The sequence below is a fragment of the Leptonychotes weddellii genome, chromosome 15 (assembly GCF_054177405.1).
Source record: "Leptonychotes weddellii isolate Sample4059 chromosome 15, ASM5417740v2, whole genome shotgun sequence".
Taxonomy (NCBI): Eukaryota; Metazoa; Chordata; class Mammalia; order Carnivora; family Phocidae; genus Leptonychotes; species Leptonychotes weddellii.
The window spans coordinates 15530615-15554649 of NC_138383.1; the positions used below are offsets into that span (position 1 = coordinate 15530615).

General features: G+C 43.8%; 1 protein-coding gene across 1 annotated transcript; it reads right to left on the reverse strand.

The window, feature by feature from the left end:
• Positions 1-2007: 2007 nt before the first annotated feature.
• LOC102750470 (ADP-ribosylation factor 2) lies at positions 2008-20110 on the reverse strand. The gene is made up of 5 exons (XM_006743670.3): positions 19954-20110; positions 17173-17339; positions 11334-11444; positions 6237-6361; positions 2008-3865 (listed from the first exon to the last, which is right to left on the reverse strand). The coding sequence occupies exons 2-5, from the start codon at positions 17318-17320 to the stop codon at positions 3704-3706; spliced, it is 546 nt and encodes a 181-aa protein (XP_006743733.1). The 5' UTR covers positions 17321-17339; positions 19954-20110; the 3' UTR covers positions 2008-3703.
• Between the last annotated feature and the right edge of the window lie 3925 nt (positions 20111-24035).

Genomic DNA, 24035 nt, shown 5'->3' on the forward strand with positions numbered 1-24035 from the left:
GACAGGTCTAGAGACAGAAAGACCAATGAGTGATTAGTGGTTGCCTAGAACTGGGGCGGGGGGGGGGCATCTGAGAGAGATGGGAGGTGAATGCTAAATGGTACGGGGTTTCTTTTCAGGATAAGGAAGATGTTCTAAAATTGTGGTAATGGTCGCACAGATCTGAGTATACTAAAAACCACTGATTGTAAACTTTTAAATGGGTGAACTGTAGAGTATGTGAATTATATCTCTACAAAGCTGCTACCAAAAAAGGTGAGGCGAGTATCAAAATTTTCAAAGGGAAAAAAATTTCATCTCCACAACACATCATCAGATTTTCTGTGTACCGTTTGACAACCTCCATCAGACCTGTGGGCAAAGGTCTCCGGTCACTTCTAGGTGTCCTACCTCACTTCACTTGAAACTTCAACCCTCCTGTGCTGAGCAACTCACATGGAAATATTCCCAGCTCTGTTAAGACATTATTTAAAATAGATCTAACCACAGGACCCACAGTCTATAGAACTGACTCACAGAACCCCTACATTACCCCATATTGTTGGTATTCACACAGAGCTGTTGTATCCCAGGTCAGCCTGGGAACTTCCATTTCCAGGAGGAAATGGAGGGTCAGGGGTTGAGTAGCCCAACCGAATCCAACTAGTGAATGGGCAGAGCTTTAATTTCAGCTTCGGACTTTGATTCCAGGTTCAGAGCTCTTACCATTCTATAGGTGACCACACAACCCACTTTCTGCCGGGTCCCACGTAATTACTGGCGGCACCGCATTCCCCCTCAAGCTAATAAACGCCACGGTCCCTAAGGGGCAGTCTTTCCCTGGGGTTCTGCCTCATCTGGACCTCAGACTGATGCCTCTGGCTGGAGCGTGGTCAGGCCAACAGCACCTCAGCACTCCCTGAAGTTCCCACTAGCTCCCCAGACCCCTCACCAGCCCAGAATAGGCAAATCCAAAGAAACAGAAAGTAGATTAGTGGTTGCCGGGGGGCTGGGGGAAGGGAAGAATGGGGAATGGATGCTAATGGATCCAGAGTTTCTTTTGGGGTTGTTGAAAATTAGTAATTGTGGTTGCATATACTAGAAACCACAAAACTTTAACATACATACATACCTAAACACTTAAAAAAGGAAGAGGAACAGGTGAGGGTAGGACACAGCAATGTGCTTGTTGAACAAGCATCCTGGCTGGTCTCATTAGCATTCTCCATGGTTAGAAAAGGACAGAGCACTCAGCAGGATTAGAAGGTAAATAGAGCAAGAGAGAGATTAAATGTAGCCCCCCCCCACCATCCCACTTCCCTTCTCCTATAAATAATGTTAATCAGTTTGCGGCCAGCACTGCTGTGCACACTTAGACATCAAGATATTCCCAGGGAAACCCCAGAGCAAGGTGTGCAAAGGTCTGAGACACTGAATCTGCACAACCCTATTAGGCAGGTATTATTATCCCCATTTAACATTAAGCAGACTGAGGCTCAGAGATACAGAAGCTAGGAGTAAATGGCCTGAGTAAATGGTCCCTTACTAGCTGCTGAGGCCAGCAGCTAGTAAGGGACACAGCTGGGATGTCAACATGGCATTCAGGGACCCAAGTCCAAAGTTCAAAGTAACTACATTGAGGTGGCCCCACTTATCCCTAATCAGCAGCCCTAAATCCTAGAAGAAGACCACAGCTGAATGCGCCAGGAAAACTGTCAGTGAGGAGTATTGGTAAAGGCATAAAGTAAGTCTGCCAAGATGGAGGGGAGGGGCGCCTGGGTGGCTCAGTCGTTAAGCGTCTGCCTTCGGCTCAGGTCATGATCCCAGGGTCCGGGGATCGAGCCCTGCATCGGGCTCCCTGCTCAACGGGAAGCCTGCTTCTCCCTCTCCCACTCCCCCTGCTTGTGTTCCTGCTGTCACTATCTCTCTGTCAAATAAATAAATAAAATCTTAAAAAAAAAAAAAAATGGAGGGGAAAAGGAATTCTAAAGTCATTCAAGACATTGAGAAGCACATGGCTGTCCTCTCCTCCTTCCAAAGCAAGTTCTTTATTGTCCAACCAATCAACAATTGTTTAATGAGGCCTAGCACTGTACTAGGTACACTGTACTAAGTATAAATACAAAAGTGTAAGACACAGTCCCTGCCAATTTGAGGCATACAACCTACATATTTCTCAGGAATTACTCCATGGTTAAAAACTAAATCTGGACTTGGATGCCAGTATTGCAATGAACATTCTTTCAAGTCAATATTTTAAAGAAAAACATTACACCCCACATGTATCATGGTATGAAACTTTTTCCTAGTAATACCAACTTCATTATCATCAATAAACAAGGTTTACTTTTGTTAAAATTCACCTTACATTCCCCTCCTCTGTAATTTAAATAAACATTTTTCTTGAAAAAGAAATTTTTAAAGGTGAACTAGGGGAAGCGCGTAGGTACACATTTGGCCGACAGCTGTTTGCGCAAACGAGCTCTAGGCTACCGTGTGAAACCGAGCTCATCCCCAGGCCATTTCTATGAATATTTTGAAGACAACATAAAGCACGTCTCCACATAGGACGTTATTGCCACCCAGAAGAGGGAGTCAGCACCGTGGAGAGCGGTCAGGATTAGACATTTTTCATAGCAAAATTTAGCACCAACTCAGGGGCAATAACAGGGGTTGCCGGGAATTTCGTCTCCAAAATGAACCTCTCGATCCTCTCTCACTCTCAGAACTCACAGGTGTGTGGTTCTGGGAACAGAAACTAACCAAAACCGCAAGTTGAACGGAGACAACTGAACCTGGTGACGATTCCATCCCAGGAGTGAACCTCCTGCTTCGAGCATAGAACATTCAGCAGAGCAGAGAAGTGGGAGCAGCAGTCTCAGGAGTCTGAAACCCGAGGTGGTGATACAAGGACACAAACACGACCCTCACCTCCCTTCCAACCCTCAGCTCGCTTCCGTAACCCGGCCCTTCGCTTGACTGTGTGGCCCCAGTGAAGAGTCTTGGCCTCACACTGGGTTACTTAACCCAAATGGTCTCCATTTGGCTTATAAGAGGCAAACAGGGGAAGGAACTAGCATGAGGGAAGGCCTGGATGATTTTCTAGTGTTAATGGAGTCTTGATACTCTAATGAAAAAGATCTCGAGTTCCTTTAAATAAAGCACATTAAACCAGGAAGAACATAACTTAAGGGAAAAGTTCAAAGCTGAACTTCAACCCTGCAGCAAGCAGGAGTCTTTTTTTCTTGAGGATCGCTTGCTTTAAAGCACTGAAAAGTGAGTTGCTAGCTCCGGCAGTGATGGGGAAGAACGACAGGCCCTTCCTCTTTTACAAAAGGCCACCAAAGTCTAACAGGACCCCAGGCAGGCAGAGCCGCCAGACCCACGACGGCACAGCTCCACTTGGGCCCCACGCCAGCTCTCCTCCTCCTGCCCACCCCCAGGGCCTTTAGGAAGGTCGTGCGCCAGGAAGGCCCTATGGACCCCTCCATCACCTCCTAAGCTGACCCTCGAAACTCCTGAAATGGAAGGTAGCATTTAAAGTGTAACACTGGTTTTTCTTCAAATGTAAGCCTGGTTTTCTTATAGCACGTCTAAGGCACGGTGTGAGAATGCTGCTCCCACTCCCAGCCACACACCCATCCTCAGCTCCTCACACGCACACACGCACACAGAAGAGGCCAGCTGACTTTGCCACAATGCATGGGGAATGGAGCGCTTCCGATCACTTCTGCGTTTTGAGCTGGTTGGAGAGCCAGTCCAGGCCTTCGTAAAGCCCATCTCCACTGGTGGCACAAGTGGCCTGAATGTACCAGTTTCTCTGGCGGAGGGAATGTAAGCCGAGCTTGTCTGTTATTTCTGCTGCGTTCATCGCATTGGGAAGATCCTTGAAAAAGCAAATTCAAAAAAAAAAAAAAAGTCAGTTTATAATGATGCATTTGTATAATGAAATACGCTCTTCTCCCAAAACTTTAGTCACAGTCTTAGCTCAGCTGATCCTCAATTTCTCTCTCTCTCTGACCTCCCAACTCCACATCAGGAAAACCCACTGGCTCTGCCATGAAAACAGATGCAGGATCGGACCACTTCTCGCCACCTCCATGGCTACCCACCCGATCCCACCGCCGTTTCTAACTTGGGGTACAGACAAAACTTCTGAATTGGTCTCCTTGCTTGTGTGCTTGTTCCCTTCAGGTCTATGTTCAAGTCAGTGAAAGTCAGAGCAAGTCATTCTTTCAAAACTCTGCAGCAGATCCATCTCTTTCAGGGGGAAGAACTGGAGTCCTCCCGGTGGTCTGCAAGGCCCTCGGGACCCGAGCCCCCAGGACCCCTCCCTAATTGTCCTGCTTCATCTTTTCAAATGCAGCACTCACCACACGTTACTGTACTATAAAACTGACTTATTTCCTATGTTGATGACTTATTATCTGTCTCCAACTAGAACGCAAGTTTTACAAGAGCAGGAATTTCTATCTTGTCCTCTGATATATTCCAAATTCCTAGAACCGTGCCTGGCACATACTAAGGTATATCTAGAGATATTGATACAGAATGACATCAAAATATGCTAAGTGAAAAAGCAGGTGGATCTCCAGAACGTAAATATGAATACAATCATATAACTGCTTATACAGGCATCGAAAGTTGTATCTCTGAAAAAGGACAGAAGAAATTTAACAATATTATTTTATTCTGAAGAGTGAGGCAAGAATATTTCACTTGGTATTCTAAACTGCTGCCAGATTTACACCATGAGCATGTTCTGCTTTTATAATTAAAAAGAACAAGTGTAGGGCGCCTGGGTGGCTCAGTTGGTTGGGCGACTGCCTTCGGCTCGGGTCATGATCCTGGAGTCCCGGGATCGAGTCCTGCATCGGGCTCCCTGCTCAGCGGGGAGTCTGCTTCTCCCTCTCCCCCCTCTTGTGGTCTTTCTCTCTCTCACTCTCTCTCTCAAATAAATAAAATCTTTAAAAAAAAAAAAAAAGAACAAGTGTAATTATCTTTTTGAAAGTCCATTATGTTCACGAGTGAAATTCAGGACTGGCATCGAACCTAACGGTAGGGTAAAGACTGAGCGAATGACGGTCCAGCCACCATTTAAAATCATGTTTACAGGGATGCCTGGGTAGCTCAGTTGGTCCCGATCAGCTTATGTCTTGATCTCAGAACAGGGTCATGAGTTCAAGCCCTGCATTTGGCTCATGCTGGGTGTGGAGCCTATTTAAAAAATATAATAATAAAATAAAATAAAATAAAATATAAAATAAAATCATGTTTACAAAGAGCTGGAGGGCAAGAGAAAATGCCTTCGATAAATCTGAAGTGACAAAACAGGAGGCGGCCCTGTCAGAAGAGCATGAGCTCAATCGCGTAACGAATGTATTCATGAAGGAGAAAGTGGAAGGAAAACACATCACTACCTGACTGAAATCATCTCAGGCTGGTGCATTCCACGGCTCTACCTCATTCCACGATGCTACCTTCTTTTCCCAGCTTCATTCCTCTTTGAATCCCAAGACGGGACGGCTCTACACTTGGCCTTCCTCCCACTCTTCCTTTACTGCTTTCCACTACATTTATGTAAAAGCCCCTTCTCTTCCTTGACAACAGACCCTATATGATGCAACCATCTCCGCCCTCACCACCCCCGCCCCCTCTGTTCCAGCTGCATTGGCAGCCGTGCTTTTCCTAGCCCCACTCGGCTCCCTTCCTGCTGGCCTTCAGGTCTGCTCAGATGTCATCTCATCATGGAGGCATTCTGGCCCTTTCCCACATCCAGCCTGCCCCCTTCCCCAGCTTACCTTCCTCTACCACGCTTCCAGCAGACACATTACATATTTCTTACTGACTGACTCTCCTGCCACTAGAATGGAAACTCCATGAACACAGGGACTTTTGTCTATCTTGCTGCTCACTGCTATGTCACCAATACCTAAAACAATGCCTGGATCTTAGTAGATGCTCAATTCATGTTTGTTGAGTGAATGAACAGAAGACCTAAGCTAAAAAGGAGGAGGAGGGGGGCGCTTGGCTGGCTTAGTCGGTAGGACATGCTACTCTTGATCTCGGGGTTGTGAGTTCAAGCCCCATGTTGGGCCTAGAGCTTACTTAAAAAAAAAAAAAAAAAAGGAGGTGGAGGGAAAGGTTATGGTAGGGGCTAGAGAGAGGGAGGCAGACATCTAATTTAAATATCTGTATTTTTAAGTGAATATCTGGCAGCAATTTCGGTCCCAGTACTCAGAAAGCCAATAATATACCTGTTTATTTACAAACACCAATAAGACTGCATCTCTGAGCTCATCTTCTGCTAACATTCTCGTTAATTCTTCTCGGGCTTCATTGACTCGCTCTCTGTCATTACTGTCAACCACAAAAATCAGACCTGGAAAGAAATCACAAGCATGTTGGTGATCCAAATCTGGAAAGGACAAGAGGTTTCTATGTCCTTACAGCTTCTCCCGACTTAGGCGTATGGTTTCACTGAAAGCAATCAGCTAAGGAAGGACATGTACTCTCCAGAGTTAAGAGAGCCTGCCACACACACACTGCACCAGCTTATCTTCAGAAGCATCCAGGCCTTCCCCAGGTTCATGCTTAATCACTTCACTTCTACATCCTGTTTACATAACGAAGTCGCAATAAAAACCAGGGACATCAAAGTTCAGATAAGCATCCCTGGTTGGCAATACCCTGCAGACGTCACGCATCAGGGTGCTGGAGGTGGTGCGTCCTGATGCCACAGGGAAAGGACAATGTTCTGGGAAGCCCCCCACATTTTCAGCAGGTATCTGAAGGGAGGGAGTCTTGTGCCCCTAACCTGTGAAGTCTGGCCCAACTCCAGGAAGCTGGTGTCGGGAAAGCTTTGTAGGACCCCATACTAGACAGCATCGGAGAAATCCCCAGGAAGCAAGAGTCTAAGCCAAGCCGGCTGCCCCCTGCACAGACCTGGCTGCTACCACACTGGATGGAGGGAGCGGTGGGGCAAGACGATCTCCAGAGCATTCCACAGGGGGAAATCCAACATACACACAAATACAGAACAGGGAAGACCCTCTCAGCAGGACTCCCTGAGGCAATAATGATAGTAAGAACCAGGTGGTTAGCTGACAATAAGCCCTCTGTGCGACAAAAATGTGAAGCAGCTGCCAGAACTAATTTGCTCCTAGGCTGTATCAAGAGCAATGATGGCAGCTCAGTTTCTAGGACATGAGTGAGAAAAAGCCTTCTCCATCATCCGACAATCAGAACATCCTGCGACTATTACGTGGTGGCTGCTGGACCCCACACTCTAAAACACAAGCAAACTGGAAGGATTCAAAGAAAGACTAGGATGGCAAAGGAACGAGATACCATGTCAGATGAAAAAGAACTGATATACTAGGGATATTTTATCGAGAGAAAAGACTCATTGGAGGGACTGACAGCTGTCTTTACATATCTAAAGAGCTATGCCATAAAGAGAGGTTCAACTTGTTTCATGTAGCTCTAATTGTACATTTACGCATTCCCCTACCTACTGTCTGCCCCAGGGCTGACTGGTCACCCTCCCACTTCCTGGTGGGTTCAGCCAATAGGAAGAGCCCTGGCTGTACATTTATATACTTTTCTATCTTTTGGAATTTTGAACCATATACATGTATTGCCATTTAATGAATTAAAATAACTGAACCTACAATCAAGGAGAAAAATCTTTCCAAGTGAGAACTAATAGACCATTTTATGCACTCTCTATAATATAATCAACTGAGAAATCAAATAAACAGTTCAAATTTCAATCTATACAAGTGAGTCTAAGTGAACACACAGTTAAGTGAAGTGTCTTAATGGAGAGATAAAAGCTATCATTAAGTCTGTCATACTCAATACTGATGAAAAAATTTTAAATTAAAAAAGACCGCTTGACCTTTGAGAAGCTGGCAGGAGAAACAGGGGCAGCATCCAAGGCTACTCCTGGCTGAGATGTCTGAACCCATCACAGACAGCAAATCCATTCTTCAAACAGTCCCCATTTGTAGTTTCACGAAGAGTCTAACTGGCCCACCCTAGGGCCCTAGATCATAGCCAGGTGGCCGCCATCACAGCAAGTTACTGAAGTTCCATAAAATTGGGCTTGTTATGAATAGAAGATTGAAAACAAAAAGGCATTTCAATTTGGTGCCTGAATGTGACTCTACATCGAGCAGGCAAAAGGACTCCTGCCAGAGAATGAGGAAGTAAAACCTCTCACAATTTGGGTTTGGTGATGGTTAATTTTACGTGTCAACTTGACCAGGACCACGGGGTGCCCAGACATTTGCTCAAACGTTATTCTGGGTGTGTCTGTGAGGGTGTTTCTTTTTTTTTTTTTTTTTTAAGATTTTATTTATTTATTTGAGAGAGAGAGAATGAGAGAGAGAAAGAGCACATGAGAGGGGGGAGGGTCAGAGGGAGAAGCAGACTCCCTGCTGAGCCTGGACTCCAGGATCATGACCTGAGCCGAAGGCAGTCGCTCAACCAACTGAGCCACCCAAGCGCCCCTGTGAGGGTGTTTCTAGCTGAAGTTAATAACGTTTAAATCAGTAGACTGAGTAAAGCAGACTGTCTTTCCCAGCATGGGGTGGCGGGGGGGGGGGTGCTCTCCAATCCACTGAAGGCCTGAAAAGAGCACAAGAGGAGTGAAGTCTCTGCCTGACCATCCTGGACCTGGTCTTCTGCCCTTGGACTGGATCTTCCACCTTTGGCTCTCCCGGTTCCCCTGCTTGCCAAATGTAGATCCTGGGACTGCTCAGGCTCTATAACCATGTGAGCCAATTCCTCATAATTAATCTGGTATACATATATATATGTATATATATATATGTCCATCCATCCTATTGGTTCTGTTTTCTCTGGAGAACCCAGACTAATAAAGGCTCCTATCTGAGTGCCTACCTTCCAACCACAGAACTAAGCATTTTACAAAATCAGTCTCATTTAAGCCAAATAATCCAACACAGCAGGTACTACCTCCATTTTAAAGATAAGGAAACAGAGAGAAAAGACAAACTTTCCCAAGGTTTCATAGCAGAGCTGTGGTTCAAACCCATGCTTTCTCATTTTATTAAGTAATAAGGAACTGCGACAGTTTGGCCAAAATGGCAAGTGCCAAGCCAAGATAAACAAACACTCCGGGTATCTAAAGTACTGTCTGCAGTGGACTGAAACACAAAGATAGAAAAATCTAAGAGTCATCATGGAAGTTGCTAGGGTATCAAGTTGTTTGTCTGAAGATCAATAAAGGGAAAGAATTAAACACTTTTTCTGCCTTTGTTACATACACTGTATTTCAGAGAAACCAAGAATTTGATGAAGGAATTCTTTGTTTAGAAGGATTTCAGCTAACAAATACAGATGAAATGACAAGATCTAGAAAAATCACCATTCTGTACCTCTGATGAAATAACAGATCTAGGTAATAGTGTTCCATGAATGCTAAAATCAGTAGGTGAAAGGGAACTTTATTTTGGGAGAATTAGGCTGATACCATCTGAACCCACCCAGCATCCCTAAAAGTGTGACAGCCAAACTTCTGTGTCAGGATGTGATACAAGAGGAATCCTTAGCACCACTTGTGAGGTATTCTTGCTGCCAAAATGAACCATAATCAAGCCTCCAGAACCACCGTTTTACAAGATATCCCAAGACAAACAAGTAATACTATAATAATCAGCCAAAACCAAAATGTGGGATAAACATCTAACAAGAACAATGGCGCAGAAACAAAGCGTTGGGAGAGGATCTGTTGTAGAATAAGAGACTAAAGGGACAGAACAATGAAATGCAATGTGTGAACTTTGGTTCCTGATGCAGACAAATCCAATGTGGAAAAGACATATTTGATACAACTGGAGAAACTCAATTAAGGACTGGGTACTTGGCATGAAAGAATATTGATTTTGGAGGTGTGATTATGGCATGGAGATTATGTGCAGAAAAAAAGGCTTTACCAGTTTGAAATGAAAACTGAAGGAGATATATATATGAGCAAAAGGCCTCATTTATCATGTCTGGGATTTGCTAGAACATACTCTGGGCAAAACGTTGGTAACTGTAGAAGCTGGGCAACAGGCACAAGGGGGTTCATTATGTATCCTCTCTCCTTGTATTTGTTTTGAATTTTCTACTAACAAAAGTTAAAAAAAAAAAAAAAGATAAATGCACTATTTTGAGGAAAAATAACCAAATCCAGAGACAAGAACCACAAACCGAACGAAGTGCTGAAACAATGATCTAAAATGTAAAGGGCCAGCTGGCGTGGGCACTGGGTCTGACAAGACCAACGAACACAAGTGTTCACTAAGGAATGCATGCGATGCAAACACCACCAGTCATGGAATCTTCAAAATTAGGATTCCAAACAAGTTCTAAAGGAAGCGTGGAGATACCATCTGGTTATGATGCTACAAGAAAATCAGGGTACAAAAACTAGGTGAACAGTTTATGGGTATTTTGAGAGGCAATATTCTCTAAGGTAGCATTGATCCAACACAAAATCCATGGAAACAAACCTCAAGTAGATTGACAAGGGAGTGGACCCATTAAAACCGCACTTTTAAAAAACCAGCAATAAGGGGGCACCTGGGAGGCTCAGTCGGGAGGCTCAGTCAGTTAAGCGTCTGCCTTCAGCTCAGGTCATGATCCCAGGGTCCTGGGACCAAGTCCCGCACTGGGCTCCTTGCTCAGCAGGGACCCTGCTTCTCCCTCTGCCTGCTGCTCTCCCTGCTTGCGCTAGCTCTACCTGACAAATAAATAAATAAAATATTTTTTAAAAAATAATAATAATCATAAATAAATAAATAAAAACCCAGAAACTAGTGATAAGGAAATAAGGTAATGATCTGGTATACGTGTGTTGATTCACACACTTCTAGAATAGCAGGGCAGCAGGGAGGGACCGTGGCCACACAAGATGCTGGTATTTGGGATTCCAGCCAGGCTTGTTCATCTCTTTCTCACCAGTGGCATGATTTTTAGATATTCTCAATGAGTTTAAAAGGGTATACTAAACTAAAATTCTCCAAAACCTGGTACTTCGTCTGAGACACATATAGCTCTCAATTAACCAAAAGACAAAATTCATCAGGATAGCCATTTTTTAACTAGTCTGCATTAAAAGCAGTTTTCTATGTAGGACATTAATGCCCAAGTACTTTTTCTAGGAAGGCAGGGACCATTTTCCAAAAAGAAACCTCCCCAGTAAGTGTAAGCGGGTCATCAGAAGAGAAGGAATGACTGACAGTCCAAATAAAGCAGAACACAAAGTTTTGCTTCAAGCATCCATCTTTAGACCCATTTAATACAAATGGGTCTAAAGCCATAGACTGGACAATCTTTACCTTGGGTGTTCTGGAAATAATGTCGCCACAAAGGTCTGATTTTGTCCTGGCCACCAACATCCCAGACCGTGAAGCTGATATTTTTATATTCTACTGTTTCCACATTGAAGCCTAAATTGGGAAGATGAAGAAAAATTTTAATGAAGACTTGTTGAACAATTCAAATGAATTTCAGCTAATATTTGGACACTACTTTTAATTTACAAAGCAACTTGCTAGTCACAGATCTTTAGCTCACAGGGGGCACCTGGCTGGCTCAGCCTCATCAAGAGTTGCATCTCAATGAGCTGAGATGCAACTCTTGATCTCGGGGTCTTGAGTTCAAGCCCCACATTGCGCTTACTTAAAAAAAAAAAAAGAAAGAAAGAAAAGATCTATAGCTTACAAAACAGACTATGTTAGTCAGCTCTGCTCTTCTATTCATCATGACCGGTGTCTCCAACCTTCTCTACTCTCTCCAACCTCACACATCCCCTCTTTCTCCCAGATCTTACAGCGTACTTCAGAGCAAACAGAAGCCATTAATGAGACTGACTTCCACCTCCCACCACACAGCATAGAAACCAACCTACATCTGTACCCATACTTTTTTCTCTCCCTCTTAGAAGAGAAGGGGGCATCTATCCAATGCTGATTCCATCCACCCATACAGTCTGGACCTCTCCGAAGTCTCCAACCTATTCTCAGCATGCTTAAGTCTTCACATCTTTCAAAAAGCCCTTCCTTGACTCCGCATCTTCACCTGCTATATCACCCTCTATTTTCCCCATCAAAGCCAAACTTCTCTAAGAAGCTTAGTTACATTCACTGCACCCACTGTGTCACCTCTCACCCAAGAACACCTTCTGCTTCACCATGTTACATAGCTGGCCTTGCCAAGGTGAGCAACGATCACGTCAATAAATCCAACAGATGCTCTTCAGTTCTTGCATAATTTGATTTTATATCTGACACTACTGCTCATTCCCTTCTTGAAACTCTTCCCTGGTTTCCCATTTTCATTGTATTTCTATGGCTGAACCTTCTTGGTCTACTCAGTGAGCTCAACCACATTTGACTGATCCTTAAGTGATGGAGTTCCTATGATTCTGTCCTGCCCCATTCATTCTCCTCTTTCCACAGCCCCAAGAGGTAATCTCATTCACTCATGGGGCTTCATTACTACCTTTGTGCTAACAACTCTCAAATTTACATTACCCCATCCCCAGATCTCCTAAGCCTCAGGCTCATAATCTAACCTTCTATCCAACATCTTTGATTAGATGTCTCAAAGGCTCCAATAAGGCATTATGTCAAAACTGAACATAAGATCCCCACCCCTCTAGGGGTGCCTAGGTGGCTCAGTTGGTTGAATGTCTGACTCTTGATCTCAGCTCAGGTTTTGATCTCAGGGTCATGAGTTCAAGCCCCACATTTTGCTCCAAGCTGGGAAAGGATCTACTTAAAAACAAACAAACAAAAAAAGATCCCTGCCCCTCCTCTACTAGTTACCCCTGTACTGACTTCATCCCGCAAGCCGGAAATCTGGGAGGCATCCCTGACACTCCCAACACTCTCACCCCTAAACATCTCATTATCAAATCTTATCAATTCAATCTCCTAAATATCTAATAGTCACCCTAACCCAAGAGACAGTAGCCTCAATTATTGAAGCGACCTAACTATCTGCAGCTACTCTTCCTCTCTCCGTCCACTTAGCATTTTCCAATCAAAACTCTCAAAACACATTATGTGGTCATATCACTTCACTACACATTTATGCTTGACTGAAATATTTAAAATAAGGGAAAAAAAACTAATCTCTCCTTGGCTTCCCACACCCAAATCCCAAACATGACTGTCAAGGTCCACCACAACCTGGGCCTGCTCACTTTCGATATCTCACTGAGTCATGCCTTGTTTTAGCGAGGGGCACTCACTACATTGCAGCAATCTCAATTCTTGCTAAATAAATGTATAAATTCAATGCCATTCTAATCCTAAAGTGATGAGGGAAGGGAGGTAGGGTAGGAAACTTAGCAAAATGATCTTAAATGTAACCTGGAAAAATAAGCAAGTAAACATAACCAGGAACTCTCTGAAAACAGATAAATTATTTTTAAAGATATTATCAAAACTCAGTAACACGTGAAATAATTAAGTTCAAATGACTACAACAGGGAGTTGCCCAGAAAAACACACACACACCCATGAAAACTTAGTATATGATAAAGAAGGCATTTAATATCAGCATGGATGGGGCACCTGGGTGGCTCAGTCAGTTAAGTGTCCGACTCGATTTCAGCTCAGGTCATGCTCGGGGTTATGCGATCAAGCCCCGTGTTGGGCTCCACAATCAGTGCAGAGTCAGCTTGTCCCTTTCCCTCCCTTGTACATTCTCTCTCTCTCAAATAAATAAATAAAATCTTAAAAAAAAAAAATTGGTAAATTTGACTACCTACAATTCTATATGGCAAAACACAGAAAAAATGAGGTTGAAAGACAATTGACTAGAAAACTAACACATGACAAGAGTTGTTTCTGACCCATGATGTCCTCCTTCAAATTGTTAAGAGACATATAAACATGCCAACAAAAAGAAAAAAACCAGTAGAACCAAATTAAAATCAAGTCATAGACTGGAGTGTCTGGCTGGCTCAGCTGGTAGAGCACACGACTCTTAATCTCAGGGTTGTGAGTTCAAGCCCCACATTGGGCATGGAGATGACTTAAAAAATAAATAAGGGCCACCCAGCGTGAATTCAAGCCCCACACTGGGCATGGAGACTACTTAAAAAATAAATAAATAAGGGGCACCCGTGTGGTTCAGTTGGTTAAGCATCCGACTCTTGATTTCTGCTCAGGTTGTGATCTCAGGGTTGTGGGATTAAGCCTTACATTGGGCTCTGTGCTCAGCGGGAAGTTTGCTTGAGATTCTCTCTCCCCCTTTTGCTATTCCTCCCCTGTCATGTGCACACATGCTCTCTCTCAAATAAATAAGTAAAAGCTTAAAAACTAAATAAATAAATAAAATTGAGTACAGAACAAATACAAATGGCCAATGGATGTTTGAATATATTCACTTACAGTAAAAGAAATTCCAATAAAAATCAGTGTTTTTTTTTCCCTCCCCATCAGATTGGCAAATTCCCTGGAGATGAACACTTTTTAATAGTTGGTGACACAACTTTTTTGGAGAGAAGTCTGGCAATGTGTACCCACATTTTAAATGTACGTAAGGGTTTTTTGGGTTTTTTTTAGGTAAATTCTGTGCCCAATGTGGGGCTTGAATTTACGACCCCAAGATCAAGAGTCACATGCTCTATGGACTGAGCCAGCCATGTGCCCCTAAATGTACATTAGGTTTTTCTGTTTTGGTTTGGTTTATTTACTTATTTCTGAGAGAGAGAGAGAGAGAGAGAGAGAGAACAAGCAGGGGGGAGCGGCAGGCAGAGGGAGAAGGAGGCTCCCCGCTGAGCAAGGAGCCCGACGTGGGACTCAATCCCAGGACCCCAGGATCACGACCTGAGCGGAAGGTAGACGTTTAACCAACTGAGCCACCCAGGCATCCCTAAATGTACATTACTTTTAACAATTCTTCCTCCAGAAATTACTACAAGGAGTAAAGTTCATGTTTGCAAAAAAAGAACCACTGTAAATAACTGAATCAACCGTCAATGGAAATTTATTAAAAATACAGTCATATAATGGAATACTATCCAGTTATTAAAACTTGATGTTGATGTTAATCTGTATCGGTTGTTATTTAAGCCCCGAAACTTAGTGACTTAGAATAATGAACCCAACAATTCTGTGGGTTTCTTGGGCTTCCCCCTGTAGTTACATCCAGCTATGGAGTCCCTTGAGCAGTGGACTGGCCCATCTCTCTCCAGGTGGTCTTTTCATTTTTGAGCATCCTCTTACAGTGGTGGCAATGTTCCAAAAGTACAAGCCTCAAGGCACAAGCACTTATTCATTCAATCTTTGAATTACATTTACTGATGTTTCCTTGGCCAAAGCAAGCCATGTGGCCAAGCTCAGCATCACTGTAGAAGGGGATTGCACAAGAGGGTGGATACTGAGGGGGATGATTCACTGGGGGCCATTAGTTTCACAATCTACAAGACTGGTATCCCATTCATTCACCAAATATTTACTGGACAGCTACTATGTGCCAGGCATTCTGCCAGGGGCTTGGGAACAATGGTGAAAATGACAGACATGGTTCCTGCCCTTATCTACACACCGCTGGAAGGAAGAGAAGTGGGCAAGCAATGGCAAATGTGTTGAGAATTATTAAGAAGTTCCGGTTACTATGGAAACTTTTAACAGGGGAAAACCAGTCCAGGCTATCAGGAAAGGTGTCCCTGATAAATAATGTTTAAACTAAGACCAAAAGAATGAGCTGGTGTTACCTACATAAAAGGGGAGGAAGCTAAGGAAAAAGGCAGGAAAGCATTCCACAGAGAGGAAATAATATAGAAAGAGATCCAAACACACTGTTTAATGCAACGTTTGAAAACAGAATGCATATGATTTTACAAAGATATTCACCAAAATCTTAACAGTAGTGTTTTTTAACACTTGTTTATGTTTTGCTGTATGTCTAACATTATGGAAGCATGAATAATTTTTATAATTGGAGAAAACCAAGCAATTACGCTATTTTCATTTTGGACTAATAACATTTTTTAAATTGTGGGTGTGAACGTCTTCTCCATCTGGTTTCCTCCTTCTCCAAATGTTGTAATCTCTGAAACTACTGCCCAAGTTGGAAGTTGATCATTTGGTTCCTGTGACTAATCCAACATTCTGAACACTACTGACTTCACATGCCATCCCATGGGGCCTATTCTCACTCAGGAGTTTGGATCTAGAGGCAGTTTTTAAGGCAAAGATTAAGTCCTATCCAACCTGCCTTTGTGAAATCCTCAAATGGCCCACAAAACACAGTGCTGATTCACAGAAATAACTCCACTGCCAGGTTCTCCTCCAGCACTAGAACAAAGCAGATTCTTCAGCTGGACACCAACTCAAGTAATTGGCTTGAGCCAGAGTGAAGGAAATCACACTGCATCTTTAAACCCTAGGAACATACTTCCTGTGGACATGCTTCCACTTGGAAAGGCCAGCTGGAAGGAAGATGGGCTGAAGAGGCAACAGCAGATTCCCAGCTCCCATCTCAGGCTTAGGCTGGGACACACACTAATTGAGTGGAATAGAGGGCATAACTGCCCTCCCTGGTTGTCTGTTTAAGCTTTTATTTTTAAGTAATCTCTACACCCAAAGTGGGGCTCTAACTCAAAACCCCAAGATCAAGAGTCGCAAGCTCTGGAGCACCTAGGTGGCTCAGTCAGTTAAGCATCGGAATCTTGGTTTCAGCTCAGGTTGTGATCTTGGGGTCCTGAGATGCCCTGCCTTGGGCTCCGCACTCAGTGTGAAGTCGGCTTGGGTTTCTCTCCCTTTCCCTCTGCTCTTCCCCAACAAAGCTAGCTCACTCTCGCTCTCTCTCTAGAATAAATAAATCTTAAAAAAGAGTCGCAAGCTCTACCAACTGAGCCAGCCAGGGAGCCCTGCGCCCTCCCCGTTTTAATCATTATCTTTTTCTTTTTGCCAAGCAGATAAGGTTAATTGTGCTTATCCTAAATGTGTCCCTCTGATTGCCCCATAAACGTAGCAATGGTCCTAGAGGTGCCAGGGAGCAATTAGGAAATTCTGTATTACCTAGTTTGGGCCTCAAAAAGTTTATGCTCTTGGGGCAGACAAGGTTTTCAGAAAGAAGTATTCAATAATATAAAAGGCATGTAAATGTGTAACATACTAACTTGTAAACTGGTCTCATCACAGGCCGTGAACATACCTATTGTAGGGATGGTAGTCACAATCTCTCCCAGTTTCAATTTATACAAGATGGTGGTTTTTCCAGCTGCATCCAAACCCACCATAAGAATCCGCATCTCTTTTTTCCCAAATAGACTCTTAAACAGTTTTTCAAAAACGTTCCCCATTGTGACTGAATTCTGTTACCTGAATGAAAAGAAAGGCAAGTCAAGTAATTGTTCTTTACAGAGATATAGAAACACCATACATAAAACACAAGGCTCTATTAGAGGTGACTCCTAGTAAAAAATTTAAACAATTTTAAGTATAATTTGGCCAAGAAAGAGTAGTGTGTCTTGTTTTTAAGGGAAATTCAACTAAGCCTTTTGATGCCTTGCCAGAAAATTCTTTTCCACTGCAGCATCCAAGTGGGTAAGTGGAAACACAGTCTCAATGCTACCACTATGGAAGCAGGCTTTAGTCAGCCTAAGTATGGAAGCAGTGCCAACACAAATATATCTAAACTCTCTTGAAATGAGAACTCAAGCAGAGAACCAGTTTATTTAACGGGATGTGAAGCGAAGTCCTTAAGGCAGGTTAAATATCAGTATCTCTTAGAAATTTAGTTGTTGCCTTTGGCTAGCAAACAGCATCAACACCCAGAAAAGAACCTAAAACAATTTCGGAGGGGAGGAAATACAGCATTGTGACACCACACTGCTAACAGAGAAACTGACTAGGGCAAGAGCTGAGGAGATCCCATAGCATCCAGTGTTGACCATCACCTGACTCTCAACCAATTTCTGTTAACTTTTTATTGAACTGTAATTTCAATACAGATAAAAACACACATGATAACCAAACAGTTCAATGAAATGTCATGAACCCATCAAAATGATTACCAGCGACCCAGATCTCCTTGTCTCCCATCCCAGTCATTACCTCCCAAAAGTCACTATATTGACTTCTAACAGCGTAAGTGTTCAATATTTTAAAGAAAGGCAATAGTAACTGGAGCCTGAGTGGCTCAGTTGGTTAAGTGACTGCCTTCAGCTCAGGTCATGATCCTGGAGTCCCAGGATGGATTCCCGCCTCGGGCTCCCTGCTCAGCGGGGTCCCCCTCTCACGTGCTCTCTCTCATTCTCTCTCTCAAATAAATAAAATCTTAAAAAAAAAAAAAAAAGAAAGGCAATAAAGACAAACTAGCTTTGCAGAAATTTATTCTACAGTCTTTTAACACATCAGCCTATTTGAAGTGTGAGCCTGACATTCTAAAGACTTAAAAGTAGTCCTATGTCTGCACCTCCAAGCTCCTGAAAGTCTACAAAGATTCTTCAAAAATAAAAAAAAAAAGTCCTGTTCCAAAGACTATGATTTTCCTTTTAAACTGCTAACCAGGGACGCCTGGGTGGCTCAGCCGATTATGTGCCAGACTCTTGATTTCAGCTCAGGTCATGATCTCAGGGTGGTGAGATCCAGCCTGTCATTGGGCTCCGCGCTGGGCGTAGAGCCTGCTTAAGATTCTCTCTCCCTCCCCAAAATAAATAAAATAAACTGCTAACCAAAGAAAAACTTTACTCCCTGGCAGAACAGAGGGAAAATGCAACAAGGACAGCCAACCTCTCATTCATCTGGACCCTAGTGATCTCAAACGGGAGGTCACCAAATTCCAGAGGCCCCACGTCTGAAATTCAGCGGTTTCCCACGGTGGCTTAATATGGATGATGTCCAAGCATACACCATTCCATTCTACGACCAGAGAAAAGCAGAGCATTTGTCCCATATATAAATGAAGTAAAAGTGAACTGCTACAACCAAAGAATGATGAATGTTTCTTTTTTTAAAGATTTATTTATTTATTTTTATTTGAGAGAGAGAGCGAGTACATGAGAAGGGGGAGGGTCAGAGGGAGAAGCAGACTCCCTGCCGAGCAGGGAGCCCGATGCGGGACTCGATTCCGGGACTCCAGGATCATGACCGGAGCCGAAGGCAGTCGCTTAACCAACTGAGCCACCCAGGCGCCCCGAATGATGAATGTTTTAACCATTCATAGTAGGTCTGTATGTAAAGTATATAAACGTCCGGAGCACTGCAGCAGTCAAAATCTTTTTGGGCAACATAACTAGAGATGCCTTGTCTTTGTTTCCGAAAAAAGACAAAGCGCATAGATGAGAAAAACTATAAGGAATGTGCTAGAAGTGGAAGGGGGAGTACTTCCCACTTAGATGTCCTTTGAGGCAAATACTCCTGCTCGATTCTCCCTCCCAGCTATACACAGTACACCACCTAGGTTTTTCCCTGCTGCTTCTCTCTTCCTCTTCTTCCCACTCATCTGCCAGAGGTGCCCAAACCCCGCTGAGCCTGTGGACACCCTCTGGGGAAAAACGTCCCCGACCCTGGCGCCTCTTCGGCCCGCTCACCCTTCCCTGCCACAAGCACCAACTATCCATCAGGGAGGAACGGCGGCGAGACCCCCAGGGCACTAACGGGAGCGGGTGGCCAAGGGGGCGTGCGCGACGGGCGGGCGGGCACGCACGCGCGCCGGGTCCTCGGGAAGAGCCCCGAACGCCTTTTCTGCCCGCCCGCCAAGCCGCTCCCCCTCGAGGTGCCGGCCCTCGAGAGAGCGGAGGACCACGGGTGCACGCGCCAAGCTTCCCTGGAATCCCGACAGCGCCGGCCCCACAGAAAGTGGAGAAGAGGCAGGGAGCCCAACCCCTTTCCGCAGGCCAACCGCCACTCTCTGGTTTCCCGCCCGCTGCTGGTGCGGAAAACCAGCCAGGACTTAAGTGCTGCCGCCCCTTCTCCCCAGCCCGCGACTCACCTGCCGCCGCACTCAGCACGGTTAGCCACACCACTGCCTTTCAGATTTCGGCTCCCTCTGCAAAATGGCGACTGGCGCGGAGGCGGGAACCACAACCAACCAATCATCCACCGCCTCTTGGAGCTTTCGTACCAATGACCTCGAAGTTCCGTGAGTGACGATATGTCTGGCCAATGCAAAGGACAATTAGAGCCTGGTCGGGAGGAGGCCCGCCCCTCGCGACCTAGGCGACGGCACGAAGCTCTGAAAATGCCGGGTTCATCTTCCAATGACAGCTCCCCGCGTCCCGACGAGACACTCCCACACGCCCCGCCCCAATGCCGTACGCGACCAATCAGAAAAGTCAAAGGATTTCCGATTTGCTCCGCCAATCAACTCGGAAAAATCCCTAGGATTGAACAAACCCCGGGAGCTTTCGAACCAACCGGGTGGGGGCATGTGGGCGGGGCCGAGTTCCTAGAGATACTTAAGGAAATTTGCCGCGGTTGAGCTAAAAGTAGAAACTAGTTTGGGGCGGTGACCTCTATGGGGAATACCCAGACGTTGACACAGAAGTGAGGCTTAAGGAAAGTTTCCTGCTCAGGCTGAAGCTAAATTGCAGCCCTGCCTCTAAACAGATTTTCAACAGTTGAGTAAGATACAAGCCACCTGCACCGTTCAGATGTCCAGTATCACAGCCCTCTGGATAACCCAGACCCCTTAAACTCGGTTAGCCAACTTCGTTAGCTAAAAAGGTAACCAACTCCTGCAAATAGTACTTGACATAATCAGAAAGATGAACACCGATTGAACACATACCATGTGCCATGAACTATGTCAAGGACTTTACCTGCATGACCATAATGCCTTGTGAGTTAGAAACTATAATTTCCATTCTACCAAGAGGAAAAGTAAGTAGCCGAACAGAGGTAAAAGCTTAGGTCTTAATCTCTTTACCACATACTTTCTTTCCCAGTCACAGTGATTGTATATATGACAGTAAATATATAAGAGGTTTTTCTATGTGACTCCTTAAAAAATGTTTTTCTGACTATAAAAAAATTATAGAAAGTCACTTTTTTAAAAAAGATCTTATTTATTTGAGGGAGAAAGAGAGAGAGAACAATCAGGAGGAGCTTCAGAGGGAAAAGGAGAAGCAGGCTCCCTGCTAAGCAGGGAGCGAGAGGTGGGGCTCTATCCCAGGACCCCAGGATCATGACCTGAGCTGAAGACAGATGCCCAACCAACTGAGCCACCCAGGCGCCCCTACAAAGTCACTTCTTAAAATACATGAAAAATGGCATTCCTCACCAGAGTGTGGACGAAAAGAGGAGGGGGAAGAGAAAAAAAAAAAATCACCCATCATTCTATCATTTAGAGGCAATCACTGTTACAGTTCAGACTACGAATACATAAAATTTTGGTTTTTTTCCAGTAAACATTTTAATTTGAGCATTTTCCACATTACTTAGCATTTAAACATTTCTGAAAGCTGTGTGATATTCCGTTATATGGATATACCCTGATTTATTTAATCACTTTCATGGAGTTCAACATTTAGATTGTTTTTAAGTTTTTCTATATGAATAATGTTTCAGTGAACTTTTTTTTTTCCCCTGCATTCCTGGCTATTTTTTTTCCTCAGGAAAATCCCCAGAAGTGGACTCACCACCGCCAAATTGTTTTCTGAGTAGACTATGCAAATGTATATTCCCATCCCAAAATGTACATTTTCCCATTCACTTGGTAATGTACATTTGTACATTTCCCATTGCCAAGTGAAAACAGTGCTTACTTCATCATTTGGTAAGCTCTTTTTAATGTATTTTGTTTGCTAATTTGATAACCAAAGAAAAAAAAAGTATCTCATGTTGGTTTCATTTTCATTTCATTTCTTTGATTACTTATTTGTCCCCAAATGTTTACTAGTATTTTTATTTCATCTACTACAAATGATCTATTCATGTCCTTCTGCTGACTTCCAAGTCAAAGATGCAAAACTGTTTTGCCAGTAATTATGAAGGCTGCTTAAATGGATTCATCATAACCTGAAAAAAGGATGAAATAGCAAGGAAAAGATTTTTCCTAACCACTGTTTGTACCCTACAGAAGGAATGTTGGAGCTGATAATAATGGGGCTTTATCCCTCCACCTCGATGACCTGAGAATGTGCATTATTTTCCCAAGATCTGCATCATGATGCCTATGAATAAAACAAAGTCCCCGCCCACATGGCACTCAATTGTTGAAGGATTACAGCCATATATAGATACACATATTCACACAGAGACATGTTTATATATACATATATATACACACACATTTATGTTTTATATGTTTATATGTATGTTTTATACGTATATGTTTTATACATATAAACATATAAAATGTTTTTTAAGATGTTATTTTTTTAAGTAATCTCTACACCCAACACGGGGCTCGAACTCACAACCCCAAGATCAAGAGTCACATGCTCTTCCAACTGAGCCAGCCAGGCACCCATCATATATTTTTTTTTTTCTTTTAAAGATTTTATTTATTTATTCATGAGAGACAGAGAGAGAGAGAGAGACAGAGGCAGAGGGAGAAGCAGGCTCCCCGCAGAGCAGGGAGCCCGATGCGGGACTCCATCCTGGGACTCCAGGATCATGACCTGAGCCGAAGGCAGTCGCCCAACCAACTGAGCCACCCAGGCGCCCCCATCATATATTTTTTAATAATAATATGCATGGGGAATGTATGGGAGAGGGGCTAGAAGAAAACAGGTCTAACTTACTAATGATTGTATTCAGGAGACAGGGTTGTGATTTTTTTCTTCAAGTGATTGAGAGAAAATACTAATTTCATAATGCAAAACTCAACTTTTTTTTTTTTTTAAACAAAACCCACAATTAGGAAGAAGGTTTAATTGAAATCATGGTAAATGTTCAGGGAAGTTTTATTAAGCTCAATTGTGGTGACTCAGTAAATGAATTGCGTATGGTGATGTTGATTGAGTGGGGTTTTTTCCTTAATAGAAAACATTTCTTGGGGCACCTAAGTGGCTGTCGGTTAGGCATCCGACTCTTGGTTTCAGCTTAGGTCATGATCTCAGGGTCATGGGAGGGAACCCTGTGTCTCAGGCTCCTCACTCAGCAGGGAGTCTGCTGAGGATTCTCTCTCTCCCTCTCCCTCTGCCCCTCCCCACCGCCACGCACGCTCACATGCTCTCTCAAATAAGTAAATGAATCTTAAAAAAAAAGAGAGAGAGAAGAGAAAACATTTCTTATCAATATAATGTTATTTGTACAGCATGGCAAGTAGAAAGAGCTCTGGGGAGAAACAGAGATCATTTCACCCCAAGAAACATCTCATTTGGAGATAGCTTTCTTTCTCTAAGTTAGACTTTAAAATCAGCTAATAGGGTTACTAGTATTATAGTACTCTTGGTAGTGGTAGTTAGTATCTGTGTAACTGCTGCATCAGATACTGACCGTGTTAGGTACTGTATGATAATCATCTCATCTAATTCTCACATGAAAACATTTAAGTTTAGAGTGTCTAAATGTCACACTGTATACCCATACCACCCTCCCCCAAGTAAACTTATCCCTCTATTCTTTTTTTTTTTTTTAACTTAAGTAATCTCTATGCCCAACATGGGGCCTGAACTCATGACCCCAACATCAAGAATCGCATGGTCTACTGACTGAGCCAGCCAGGCACCCCTTTATCCCTCTATCCTGGTCACACTTCTGCTCAAGAGATGTCTTCTTCTCTAGGAGCCCTACTTTACATGTTCCTTGCCCTAGAAACAGCCCTCCAGAAACCATAGACACAACCTTCACTTTTTCTCAGAAGCCCTCCTGAGAACCATCGCAGATAACGAGTATTGTCATGACCAGTGAGCTGTGGTTTGTGGGCCTTTAGTATCTTAAGATTTCAGGCAACTCAGCCTTTCCCAGGAGACTCGGACTTCCTTTTCACAAGATGCATAAAAGCTCATCAGACCAGGGGCGCCTGGGTGGCTCAGTTGGTTAAGCAACTGCCTTCGGCTCAGGTCATGATTCTGGAGTCCCGGGATCGAGTCCCACATCGGGCTCCCTGCTCAGCAGGGAGTCTGC

Coding starts and splice junctions, on each gene's coding strand:
- LOC102750470 (XM_006743670.3), bottom strand. CDS start 17,320: ATGGGGAACGTTTTTGAAAAACTGTTTAAGAGTCTATTTGGGAAAAAA. Junction 11,445..17,172: donor GACTACCATCCCTACAATAG/GTATGTTCACGG, acceptor TTCCCAATTTAG/GCTTCAATGTGGAAACAGTA. Junction 6,362..11,333: donor TTATTTCCAGAACACCCAAG/GTAAAGATTGTC, acceptor ATTTCTTTCCAG/GTCTGATTTTTGTGGTTGAC.